The following is a 13,621-nucleotide window of genomic DNA, read 5'->3' as shown; positions in this document are numbered from 1 at the left end:
TAGTCATTTTAAACTGCAAAGCCAGTCTTGATTCAGAAATCAGAAAGTGCAACACAATATATTAATCAATATTTCAACTTTTATTCAAAACATAGGTTTCAACTCTCTAGCACTTTGCCTCGGGCCTATAGTTGGTGGGCTTCATGCCACTAGGGAAAGAGAATGGAGTTGTCATCTTTCCTTGTTTTTAATTGAAATTCATTTATAATACTGTGTTAGTTTCAGGTGTAAAGCGAAGTGATTAAGTTATTTTTTTTTCAGATTATAGTCCATTGTAGGGTATTACAAGATAATGAATGTAATTCCTTGTGCTATATAGTAAATCCTCACTGCTTATCTATTTTATGTTTAATAGTTTGTATCTGTTAATCCCACACTCCTAATTTGTCCCTTCCTCCCTCTCCCGTTTGGTAGCCATTAGTTTGTTTTCTGTCTGTGAATCTGTTTCTGTTTTGTATATAGATTCATTTGTTTTATTTTTTTTAGATTCCACATGTAAGTGATATCGTATAGTATTTGTCTTTCTCTGTCTAACTTATTTCACTAAGTAGAATATTCTCTAGGTCCATCCATGTTGCTGCAAATGGCAATATTTCATTCTTTTTTTATGGCTGAGTAATATTCCATTGTATATATACACCATATCTTCTTAAACCAATCATATGTTGATGGACGCTTGGGTTGTTTCCATGTCTTGGCTATTGTAACTAGGGCTGCTGTGAACATTGGGTTGCATGTATATTTTTGAATTAGAATTTTCATTTTCTTCTGGATATATACCCAGGAAGTAGAATTGCTAGATCATATGGTAGCTCTATTTTTAGTTTTTTAAGGAACCTCTATACTGTTTTCTGCAGTGGCTGCACCAATTTACATCTCCACCAACAGTGTACAAGGGTTCCCTTTTCTTCACACCCTCTCCAGCATTTGTTATTTGTTGTCTTTCTGATGATAGCCATTCTGATGGTGTGAGGTGATAACAGCGCATTGTGGTTCTGATTTGCATTTCTCTAATAATTAGTGATGTTGAGCATCTTTTCATGTGTTGTTGGGCCACCTTTTTTTTTTTTTTTTGTGGTATGCGGGCCTCTCACTGTTGTGGCCTCTCCCGTTGCGGAGCACAGGCTCCGGACGCGCAGGCTCAGCGGCCATTGCTCATGGGCCCAGCCGCTCCGCGGCATGTGGGATCTTCCCGGACCGGGGCACGAACCCGTGTCCCCTGCATCGGCAGGCGGACTCTCAACCACTGTGCCACCAGGGAAGCCCCACCTTTCTTTTTGTAACTACTCCTGCACATGATAGCTGCTGATACTGAGTGCTCAGTTCAGGGCGTGTGCAGGGGTGAGTCAGGAGGGGCAGAGGTTCCTCTTCTGGGCTGCTATTGCCTGGAGCTCTTTGGACTTGGCAGGGATTTAAAGCTGACTTTTTTGCCTTGTGAGGTCTCTCATGGGTTCTCCTTCGGCTCCCGTGCTGGACTTCTCTGTGACCCCATCACCCGTGGCAGTGCCTCCCCTTCAGCTGGCTGTTCCTGATTCCCCTCAGCTTTTGGTTCTCCAGGCTTCATTTCATACAGGCTCTTACTGTTGGGGTTCCTTACTCTGTGACACAAGTCCTCTTGAATAGGAAACCATTAAAATGACCACTGGCTGACATTCCTAGCCCAGCTCCCTGTCTGCTCCTTGGGATTCACGCCAGATTGGCCCATCATCTGGGGGAAGGCTACTGATTTCCCTCCCATAGTCCACGACCCGAGACCATAGACTGCTCTACTCTTCCAGGCATGAGTTTTGCACTGTCCCACTCCATCCCAGCTTCAGGGCATGAGTATCAACTCCCCAAGGGACCCCATTAGTTCCTTCTCAGTATCTTGGACCCCACACTCCCCTTTCCCTTGGAGGTGAGGACAAAGGGACTCCCAGCACAGCAGCTCTTCTCTCCAAGGAAACCTCTTCACAAATCCTCTCTCAGGCTTCCCTGGTGGTGCAGTGGTTGGGAGTCTGCCTGCCGATGCAGGGGACACGGGTTCGTGCCCGGGTCCGGGAAGATCCCACATGCCGTGGAGTGGCTGGGCCCGTGAGCCATGGCTGCTGAGCCTGCGCGTCCAGAGCCTGTGCTCCGCAACGGGAGAGGCCACAACAGTGAGAGGCCTACGTACCGAAAAAAACAAAAAACAAAAAAAAAGCAAAAACAATAAAATCCTCTCTCAAGCTCTATTTTGACCATTTTTATATCCTCCTTGTGGAGGGTACAAATGATTAATATATTGCATCATACTTTCTGATTTCTGAATCAAGGCTGGCTTTGCAGTTGACAGTGACTATAGGACTTCTCTTACCTAAAAGCAACCAGAAAAGCCATGAGGCTGCCCAAAATTTCAACCCAAAAGTGCTTGTAGAGCTTCTTAATTGGTTTGAACTATCTCCTTTGAAATTTCTCCATGGTGATCTGGGACCAAACACTGGAATTCATACTCCTTGCCTCATGATGCTTAAGTTGAAACCCCCCAAATCCTCTAAGGTAATGTTAAATTAGACAGGCTTACTATACTTTCCAAAAACCTGGTGTACGGAGAAGCTATGTGTGTCAACTGAACATGTATACACATAGGCATAGCCTAAATAGCCAGTAGAAACAGTTAATTCTGTTTTAGTTTTACTTTGACATGGATATATTGAGAAGCAAAAGGAATTAATTACTTTCATTTTAAAATATGATAAGCATAATGCATTATTAGGGGAAGAAATGATGATGTTACACCATTTCTTCTCATTACAGGAGGAATTCAAGAAGTTACTATATGGTCTCTGTTTCTTTCATGCTTTGGTACAAGAGAGACGGAAGTTTGGACCCCTGGGGTGGAATATTCCCTATGAGTTCAACGAGACTGACCTAAGAATCAGCGTACAGCAACTCCACATGTTCCTGAACCAGTATGAGGTACCATAAAACTCACAGCAAGGACATTACCTGTTGTGCTGTTTATCACGTTGTGTTTGTACAGTGAGCAGGGACTTCTGATTAATTTCTTTTTTTACAAAATGAATAGGAGGATAGTTCCCAAAAGCTTATTAAGTAGGACTTTATTATAACAGAATATTATAACTGCCATAGTAGGTAGTTAGGATGTCAGTTTGTCTATTAGGAACCTGTATTTTATCATTTATTTTGACACATAAACATCAATCAGTCTCCAAAGTGAAAAAAAAAACAAAAAACAGACTGATTTCCCTCCGTTCTGGAGCATGACTTTATTTTTAAGGAAATGTTACTGTAGTTTTATTCCAGAGTTTGGGCCGCTTGCCCCGATCAAACAAACTACGTAAGCCATTGGTGTTAACCTGAGGTATAGATTCTGGGAAGAAGTCCCACAATGTAATGTCATCACATCAACCACATTCCATCCCCTGTAGTTCTCTCTCTCCCTCTCCCCACCCCTCTCTCCTTTCTCTCTCTCTCGCCATCGCTTGTGCACGTGCACACACATGCATGTACTGTCTCTCTCTCTCTCTCTCTCTCTTTCTCTGTTTGCTGCTTATCTATCAGATGGATTTTAACACGTTTGAACTTTTGAAGAACTGCTTGGTAAATCAGTACAAGTACTTTATTTTTAAGGAAATGTTACTGTAGTTTTATTCCAGAGTTTGGGCCGCTTGCCCCGATCAAACAAACTACGTAAGCCATTGGTGTTAACCTGAGGTATAGATTCTGGGAAGAAGTCCCACAATGTAATGTCATCACATCAACCACATTCCATCCCCTGTAGTTCTCTCTCTCCCTCTCCCCACCCCTCTCTCCTTTCTCTCTCTCTCGCCATCGCTTGTGCACGTGCACACACATGCATGTACTGTCTCTCTCTCTCTCTCTCTCTTTCTCTGTTTGCTGCTTATCTATCAGATGGATTTTAACACGTTTGAACTTTTGAAGAACTGCTTGGTAAATCAGTACAAGTGTCCTAAAAGGATATGGAACTTTTTCGAAAGCAAATCCTCTAAATTTTGATAGAATTTTGTTCAAAATTAGTTGGAAATCTTTAAATCAATCAATGGAGTATCAAAAAAACCTTTGTTTTTTGAAACTTTTAGTGAATTGTGATTTTTTTAAAGAAAGGAAGTCATTGAATCCTCTCTCTATAAAAACAAAGGAAAAAACAAAATAAATATTGAGAGCTCAAATGACATATCTAAACTTAGGTGAAGAACATTTGTCTGGTCTTCTGTGTTTCTTTGGACAAATTTGTATTCTGTACTAAAATGAAGTGAGTTGAGAAGGCCTTTGATTTTGCAGCATTAAAATTTGGTGAAACATTCAAAAGAAGCATAGATTTGATGAATTTCTTTCTTGTAATAATATTTATTTTTAAAACATACTAAGAATGGAGGCAAAAGCTATAATGAAACAATGCATGTGGAAGTATTTGAGCTAAAATAATTACACTTTTGAATACAAACAAAAAGAATGAGGAGCTCCTTTAATTAGCAATTTGTTCACAAACCTGTAGAGTATATTCTAATTTAAAATATTATAGTATGTAGTGGAGTCAATTAAAAGTGTCAGCAATTTAAAATTTAGTAACCATAAAATGAAACTTTGCAAAACATTATAGACAATTTTACTTTAAAAATTAAAAAAACAGTGAGACCATATTGAAAAGTACATTCTTCGGGAAAACATCGGAGACGTTATTTGAGAGACAGAGATGTCTAAGAAGTTAAAGTACATGAATATACACTAAGAAAAGTTATTCTGCTTAAACTCTTAATCATTATAAAATTTTTGCTTCAATTTCTTATTTTAAGTAATTATCTTATTTTAAAAGCAATGTTTGAATAAAACTAATTACAGGTCTGCCAATATAAAAATAGAGTTATATACTATATATATACTATTATATATATATATATATATATATATATATAGTACTCTAAAATTCCATAATACTAATTATCTTTAGTGCCCACGTTCACTCTCAAAGTGTTACAGTTTAGACAGTAGTTTATTTGGTCACCCTAGCTTTTTAAAGATCTGAACACAAACAAGGAGGTAAGCAACTCGCTGGATGTGATTAGGGAAGGTTCCACAGAGGAGCAGTTGCTTGGGACTCAAACAATGAATAGAAGGTTTTCAGGTGGATGGTGTAAAGAAGCAGCAATAAAAAGGTTAAAAAAAAGTACCAATAAGTGAAAAGGTTTGGTTAAGTATAAATGATTTGGAACATCCTTGTATGCCATGCTGATTTGGGATTATTATATTGTTATTGGTCTGCTTTTAGGAGAGTATTTGCATTTTAGAAAGACCACTCTAGCAACAGAGTGGAGAGCAGATTAGAGGGATTTAGATGACACGCCAGTTTAAGATGATATGGGTTGAATTGTGTCGACCCCCAAAAATATGTTGAAGTTCTAATCCATTCTACCTCAGAATGTGAACTTATTTGGGAATGGAGTTGTTGCAGATATAATCAGTTAAACTAAGATGAGGTCATACTGGAGTAGGGTGAGTCCTCAATAGAACATGACTGGTATCATTATGAAAAGAGGGAAATTTGGATACACAGAGAAGACAGCCATGTGAAAACAGAGGCAGCAATTGGAGTTATGCTGTGACAAACCAAGGAACACCTGGGGCTATGGAAGCTGGAAGAGACAAGGAAGGATCCTCCTAGAAGATGTGGAGGGAGTGTGGCCCTGCCAACACCTTGATTTCAGACTTCTTCAACAATAAATTTCTGTTGTTTTAAGCCATCTATCAGCAGCCCTAGAAAACTAATGGTCTCCTGTATTAGTTATAACCCAGGCAAGAGATGATATGAGTTTAAACTAAAGCATCTGGGCTAGGATGGGGAACATGGAAGAGATATAATAGATATGTAGGAACAGGGATTGAAATGACCTAGATAGTAAATGGTAAAGGGAGAGGGAGAAGTCTGTTAATGTTAGTTTTGGGGTCTCAGTTGGTGGTCCTACCACCACTCATTAATCCAGACAGGGAATAGGTATCAGGAATTAATGGGTATATAGCAGGTGGGTTAGTGGAATGGGGGTGGATGAGTGGATAAATAATTCAGTCTTGTACATTTGATACATCTGGGGTGTCTAGGTGTAGATATCGATGGTATCTGGTAGGCTTTTGGCGTATAGATATAAAGCCTGAGAGAAAAGAGTGAGCACAAATAGAGAATTGTGAATTGTTAATGTGTAAGGAGAAGCCTGAGAACACCTGAGATTTAAAAGGGAGGCCTTGTAGCGTAAAAACGAACTAAAGCCTGGCTGCTGGTGAGCACCCAATATCAATGGTAGGAGAGAGGACAGGAGAAATGGAAAATGCAGACCAAACAGCCAGAGAAAAAGGGGGAGTGAGCACGCTGAGTAACTATGGAGTATCAGGAATTGTCCATCCTGGCAAATGCTACAGAGAATCTTTTCATGACGCGTGGGACTGACCGAACTGGTTCCTTCTATTAAATGACAATTGAGCAGTACTTCCCGTTCCTCCAGCACAGTGATCATATAGCAAACTGCACAAAACTGCTACTCATGCATGACGTATAACCCATCAAGAAATACAGAGAGATGCTTTGTGGAATGGGATTCACAGTTCCCTTTGATACTAAATCGAATGTAATCCTTCAGCAATCAAAACTTTGTTCTTTTTTATTGAAGTATAATTGACCTACAACATTACATTGGTCTCAGGTATACAACATGATTCAACATTTGTATATACTGCAGAATGATCACCACAATACTTCTAGTTATCTGTCACCGTAGAGTTAAAAAAAAATTGTTTTTCTTGTGATGAGAAGTTTTAAGATTTACTTTCTTAGCAACTTTCAAATTCGTGCCACAGTATTATTGACTAATGTCACCATGCTGTACTTACATCCCCATGACTTATTTATTTTATAACTGGAAATTTGTGCATCTTAATCTCTTTCACCCATTATGCCCTCCCGGCAACTCACCACCCCTCTGGCAACCATCAATCTGTTCTCTGTATCTATAAGTTTTGTTTTGTTTGTTCATTTGTTTTGTGTTTTTAGATTCCACATTTAAGTGAAATCACACAGTATTTGTCTTTGTCTGATTTATTTCACTTAGCATAATACCCTCAAGATCCATTCATGTTGTCACAAATGGCAAGATTTCATTCTTTTCATGGCTGAATAGTATTGTGTATTCCACATATAGTCCACGTCTTTATCCATTCATCCATCAGTGGACACTTACATTGCTTCCATGTCTTAGCTATTGTAAATAATGCTGCAATGAACATAGGGATGTATATAGCCTTTCAAATTAGTATTTTCATTTTCTTTGAATAAATACCCAGAAGTGGAATTGCTGGGTCATACGGTAGTTTTGTTTTTAATTTTGTTTTTTGAGGAAACTCCATACTGTTTTCCATAGTGGCTGCACCAATTTACGTTCCCTCCAACAGTACACAAGGGCTCCTTTTTCTCCACATCCTCACCAACATATGTATTATTTCTTGTCTTTTTGATAATAGCCATTCTGACAGGTGTGAAGTGACATCCCATCATAGTTTTGATTTGCATTTTTCTGGTGATTAATGATGTTGAGCATCTTTTCATGTGTCTATTGGCTGTCTGTATGTCTTCTTTGGAAAAATATCTATCCAGATCCTCTGCCCATTTTTTTAAATATAAATTTATTTTACCTATTTATTTTTGGCTGCATTGGGTCTTTGTTGCTGCACGCAGGCTTTCTCTAGTTGTGTCGAGTGGGGCCTACTCTTCGTTGCAGTGCACGGGCTTCTCATTGCGGTGGCTTCTCTTGTTGCAGAGCACGGGCTCTAGGCGTGCAGGCTTCAGTAGTTGTGGCACGCGGGCTCAGTAGTTGTGGCTCGCAGGCTCTAGAGCTCAGGCTCAGTAGTTGTGGCGCACGGGCTTAGTTGCTTCACGGCATGTGGGATCTTCCCGGACCAGGGCTCGAACCCGTGTCCCCTGCTATGGCAGGCAGATTCTTAACCACTGCACCACCAGGGAAGCCCCTCTGCCCATTTTTTAATCAGATTTTTTGGTTTTTGTTATTGAGCTATATGAGTTCTTTATATATTTTAATTTAAAAAACATAAATAAGAAAAAGTAAACTGTAACAGAAGAAAATACAAGTGGATGTATATAATGTACTTGGCAAATGGGTAATTCCCTTTGGGAGGGTTGTGTGTGTGTGATTGTGTGTGAGAGAAAGGCTCACCCCCTCACTCTCACCCTAAGTTCACCCCCAAAGCAGTCAATTTCACAGCTTAGGAGGGCCTGTCCAAACTTTTTCCTATGCACAAATAGTTATATATACACATATATACAATATACGCACACATTTTCCTCAAAAACATAATTACATCTGTATGTCATTTTCAGCTTGCTTTTCTCACTCACATATGTTGTGGACAACTTCCAAAATAGATACAGATCTTTGTTTTAATGGCTGCATACACAGCATTTCCCACTTTTGACTATGAGGATTTTATTTCCTTTTTATTTCTTACTAATAAGTAATGTTAAAGTGAATAACTTCATATATAACCTTGCATATAGTTGCCGACTTCTGCACTCTCTCCTGGCCTGTGGTCTCAACCCTCTTATAACAACAGAACAGAGAGGAAATCCCAGCAGCGAGCTGCTACTCTTTCTGCGACCTCAGCCGATGGACCTGGGCGCCTGGGAGAATGCATTCCCCAGTTTGATTGGCCCTGGTTGTGATCAAGCTACTGAGAGAAACAAGTTTACCCATCAGCTCTCAGGGGAATGTTGGCAGGTTTAACCCTTTAAACATAAGCCAAACTCCTCCCCTTCAGATCTCATCTTATGTCTGCCTCACAAAGCCCTCCCAGGGCCCAGCTCATGCTGATATACTATTTAATTCACACAGGAGTTTTCTTAATATATTTCAGTTTTATGAGGTGGGGACCTGTCAACAAGGCAAACCCGAGCACTGCCTGCATCTGCAAACTCCCCTCAACACCATGCCTTTGTTCTCCCTCCTGGTTCTGCTTGTTTCTCCACCACGTCTTGGTCACTGAGCTGTTCTCCTAAATTCACTGCCTTCACTTCCAATTCTACCAAGTAACAAGTCTCTTAATTCCCAAGCCCGAATTCAATAAATTCCTTCTGTCTAATCACTACCACCTATTCTTCCCAAGTGCTATTGTTTTTTACTGAAGAGATTCCTCTAAGTGGGATCACTGAGATGTAGGGTATATACACTTCAACTTTTAGCAGATAACTGCCAGAGGGCATTTATAGCACAAAAATGGTGAAAAAATCCTAAAGTGAAGAGATTGCTGTATTTTAGTAGAGAACATTTTAAAACATTGCTATATTAAAATACCAAAAACAAACACCATAAAAATAAAAGACAAATGAAAATTGGAGAAAATACCTAAAATTTTTCTGACAAACTGATTCGGTATCTTTATAAAGAGCTTTTAATAATGAAAAAAAATAAAAGCATTCATATGAGGAAAACACATAAAAGAATAAAGTAGATAATTTAACAATAAGAAATATAAGTGGTGAATAAACGTTTTTTAAATGTCAATATCAAAAAAAATAAATAAATAAGTAAAATAAAATTAAGATATGTAATGTCCAGCATGATGACTGTAGTTAATACTATATTGCATATTTGAAAGTGGCTAAAGAAAACAGATCTTGAAAGTTCTCAACACACAAAAAAATTGTGATTATGGTGATGGATGTTAAATAGACTTACTGTGGTGATCAGTATATACAAATATCAAATCATTATTTGTACCCCTGAAACTAATATAATATGTGAATTATATCCCCAAAAATTAAAAACAATTTTATTGTTTAATTATCTTTTTTTTTCCCTAAATGATAATACTCAGTTTTGTTGTGAGCAGTGAGAGAATTCTCTATATTACTGGTGGCTGTGTAAGTATTTATGCTTAGGATAAATAAAATCGCAATATGAAAAATCAATTCTTTTGCATTCATAAACACTTAGAAATTCTATGTACTAGAGAATATAATAAAAAGGCAAACCTACAGGAAAAATATTTCAAGAAATTTGATAAAGGTAGATTTATAAAAGAGCTTATACAAATAAAACTATTAAAACTTTAATTGAGGGCTTCCCTGGTGGTGCAGTGGTTGAGAGTCTGCCTGCCAATTCAGGGGACACAGGTTTGAGCCCTGGTCTGGGAAGATCCCACATGCTGCGGAGCAAGTAGGCCCGTGAGCCACAACTACTAAGCCTGCATGTCTGGAGCCTGTGCTCCGCAACAAGAGAGGCCGCGATAGTGAGAGGCCCGCGCACAGCCATGAAGAGTGGCCCCCGCTTGCCGCAACCAGAGAAAGCCCTCGCGCAGAAACGAAGACCCAACACAGCCAAAAATTAATAAATAAATAAAAATTTTAAAAATTTTAAAAACTAATTGAAAAAAATAGGTAGGCTAGCTCACAGAAGAACAAATGTTTTTAAACATATGAAAAGATCATAAATTTCATTAGTATTCTAGAAAATGCAAATTAACGCAATATTAATTACCTTTGGTCAATCAAATTAGCAGAGATTTTAAAACTGATTTCTACAATTACTACACCCTTTCAGGAAAGCAGTTTGGTGACATTAGTCAATTGCTTTTTATAAACTTCTTTCCTTTGACAGTGTTATTTCCCTTTCAGGAATCTAGACTAAAGAATCATTAGCAATTTTAAGGGATGTATATTTAATGAAACAATTTAACAAAGTAGAAAATTAGGAGCAACTGAAATCTTCAATATTAGAAGATAGTTATTAAAAACTATTTTCAAAGAGTATTTCGTGAAACAGTAAAAAATACCTCATAATATGAGATTTGGTGAAAAATTATATGCAAAATTGTATATATAGTGTGATTCTAACTGTCAAACATATACAGATATAAAGAGGTGGTGAAGGAAATGAACACTGATTATCTCGGAATTATATTGGATTGGTTTTGAATGTCATTCAACAGTGCAGGATTTTCAGGGATGGGATTATGGTCTAACTAATTTTGCATCAGGCATATAGTAGGTGGTCCATTAATGTTGGTTGAATAGAGGTGAATTCACAAGTTAATAGAGGATTTCTATTCTTTGCACTGATGGAAATGACAAATCACAGAAGGAGAGAGAGACCCTGGGGAAAATTACAGGAAATTAGCCGGGAAGTACATAAAGGGAAATTGTGTTGATGCAAACTTTCCGTAAACTGTTTAAATAACATGAGCAAACAAGAAACACGATCCTGTATGATGTGCCACTGCTAAGTCTTGACTGGTTGAGCGACTTGACCTCTACTCTAGGAACTGCCCTACGACGCCCTGCAGTACATGACGGGCGAGTGCAATTACGGCGGCCGCGTGACTGACGACTGGGACCGGCGCACGCTGCGCAGCATCTTAAAGAAATTCTTCAACACGGAATTAGTTCAGAATCCGCAGTATAAATTCGACTCCAGTGGCATCTATTTTGTGCCTCCTTCTGGTGATGTAAGTACATATGCTCTTCAAGAAAACTAAAAGCAGTAAAATGTGGAATTCCTCTGATATAGAAAAAGGTGATTTTCTTTTAAAAAAGAAGCCTTGTTTTTTGTTAACCGTTGCGTGTACTTTCTTCAGTCCTATAGGGACAGAGCAAATCCCATACAAAGATGGAGTTAGTGGTTTCCTATTTGCTGTAATGTGAAGACTATCAGAAATGTTCCTCACCCAAGAATGGCTTCCTCAGTGACCCGAAATCCTATTATTGTGAATTCAGTGCTTTGGGAAAAAAGGCACGGTCCCTAATTAAAATGGAAATACACATGAGAAGGGGTTACAAAATCGTATTAACGATAATAGTTAACATTTAGATCATGCTTATTTACAAAGCAGTTACATGTAATTATCCCACTGGAGCATCTAATTAACATTTGAGTTATTATTCTTTCTTTCCCTTTCACAAGTGAGAAAGTAAGTTCACTAAAGTTAAATGACTTGCCCAAGATCCCACAGGTAGAAAGGGACAGAGCATCACACCTGCTTCACAAGACCAAGGTTCTCTTCTGCTACTTTTTCCAGTCCTGTCTAGTAGAAGATGTGGTATCTGCCTTCAGATTATCACACAGTAGACTTCTAGGGACTGCTAGCACAATTAAATTGGTTCTCATTTTATTCCCAGAAGTCAAAAGGGCACACGTTGAAAGTTAAAAACACAGCCACAGGCAACAGAGGCACATAACCATGACCCCATCATCCACTAGGATGGATTCTAGCTGAGGGCAGACACTAATAGATGAAGAGAAAAATCAATCCCAGAGCCCAGGTCACTGACTGGGTGGGGCAAGTCAACACAGGGAGTCATGGTAACAAGATCTCCAGTGATGATTTGGTAAGTCAGAAGATAGCCAAAGATGAAGTCAGGTTATGTAACATGACCCATGTCGAAAAACCACCAGTGACCAATCTCCCCGCTACCGTACGTGTATTGGGCTGGCCAAAAAGTTCGTTCGGATTTTTCTGTAATGTCTTATGAACAGACTTTTTGGCCAACCCAATATATGAATGTTTGCATATGATTATATGAGCATCAGGAAAAGTATGGAATTTTGATAGAAATTCACATAAATAAAATATAAAACGTGTCTGCATATATATAAAAAGATTTACCATATTAATGGTGGTTATCTCATGAAAATCTCAGATGATTTTCACTTTTCTGAATTACGTGGATTTATCACAATAAGAGTAAACAGAAATATCAGACTAAAGCGGAAAAAAAAATATCGTGATAAACTAAGAACAGTCATCAGCAAATGCAGCACAGAAAGATTTCTCAGGAAGAATTTCTAAATGAAGCAGCCAGGATATTCCTCTCTCCATTTTCAGATCCATTCCAGTTGAATGGGACATTTTTTTCTCTCTCTAAATGTGTCCATATCTTTTTTTTTTTTTTTTTAACACTTTGGCCCAGGTTGAAAGAAAATGAAAGCATTCAGTGTCCAGGTTCACAGGCTCATCCACTCAGTAACTTGAGTATTAAAAATTATCTCTTTTCAGTGAGCAAGCTCTACAGGATAATTAGATTTCTATAATTCTAACCTGATTTCCTGATTTCTAACCTCCTGATTCCTTGTTACTCATCTTTGCAGCACAAAAGCTACATCGAATACACAAAGACACTGCCGCTGACCCCAGCTCCGGAAATCTTTGGGATGAATGCCAATGCAGATATCACTAAAGATCAGTCAGAAACTCAACTGCTGTTTGATAACATTCTTCTCACACAGGTGTGTGATCTGTGCAGGAACTGGCTTCTGAGGCTGGAAAGGATGCTCCCCAAGCAGCATGAGACAACACGGTAGAGGCCCAGGCACAGAATTCCATCTCTTCAAGTGGAGAACCACTTTAAGGAAAAGAAAAAAAAATACGTAACTTAAAAATGGGTTTAAACATAAAGTAAATGAATGTGTGGGTTTTGTTTTCGTCAGTCTTTTGATTTGGGAAGAATCTTTGAGTATCATTCTGCTCCCAAGAGTTCTTTGAATAATATTCTTTGAGTATTCTTTGATATCATTCTGCTGCTATGAGTTCCATTTTGCCTTTCTTGCTTAAATCATGCCCTAATACA

General features: G+C 38.6%; 1 protein-coding gene across 1 annotated transcript in view; it reads left to right on the top strand.

The window, feature by feature from the left end:
• DNAH7 (dynein axonemal heavy chain 7) overlaps positions 1-13,621 on the top strand; it is a 247,305-nt gene that overhangs the window by 213,783 nt on the left and 19,901 nt on the right. Inside the window, exons 58-60 of the mRNA XM_079923963.1 lie at positions 2,776-2,937; positions 11,317-11,502; positions 13,143-13,280. Coding sequence (XP_079780089.1) covers positions 2,776-2,937; positions 11,317-11,502; positions 13,143-13,280 — 486 coding nt within the window. The remainder of the gene's footprint in view (positions 1-2,775; positions 2,938-11,316; positions 11,503-13,142; positions 13,281-13,621) is intronic.

The sequence above is a fragment of the Stenella coeruleoalba genome, assembly GCF_951394435.1.
Source record: "Stenella coeruleoalba genome assembly, chromosome: 6".
In the NCBI taxonomy this organism is placed as follows: Eukaryota; Metazoa; Chordata; class Mammalia; order Artiodactyla; family Delphinidae; genus Stenella; species Stenella coeruleoalba.
This window is presented reverse-complemented; position numbering and strand designations above follow the sequence as displayed.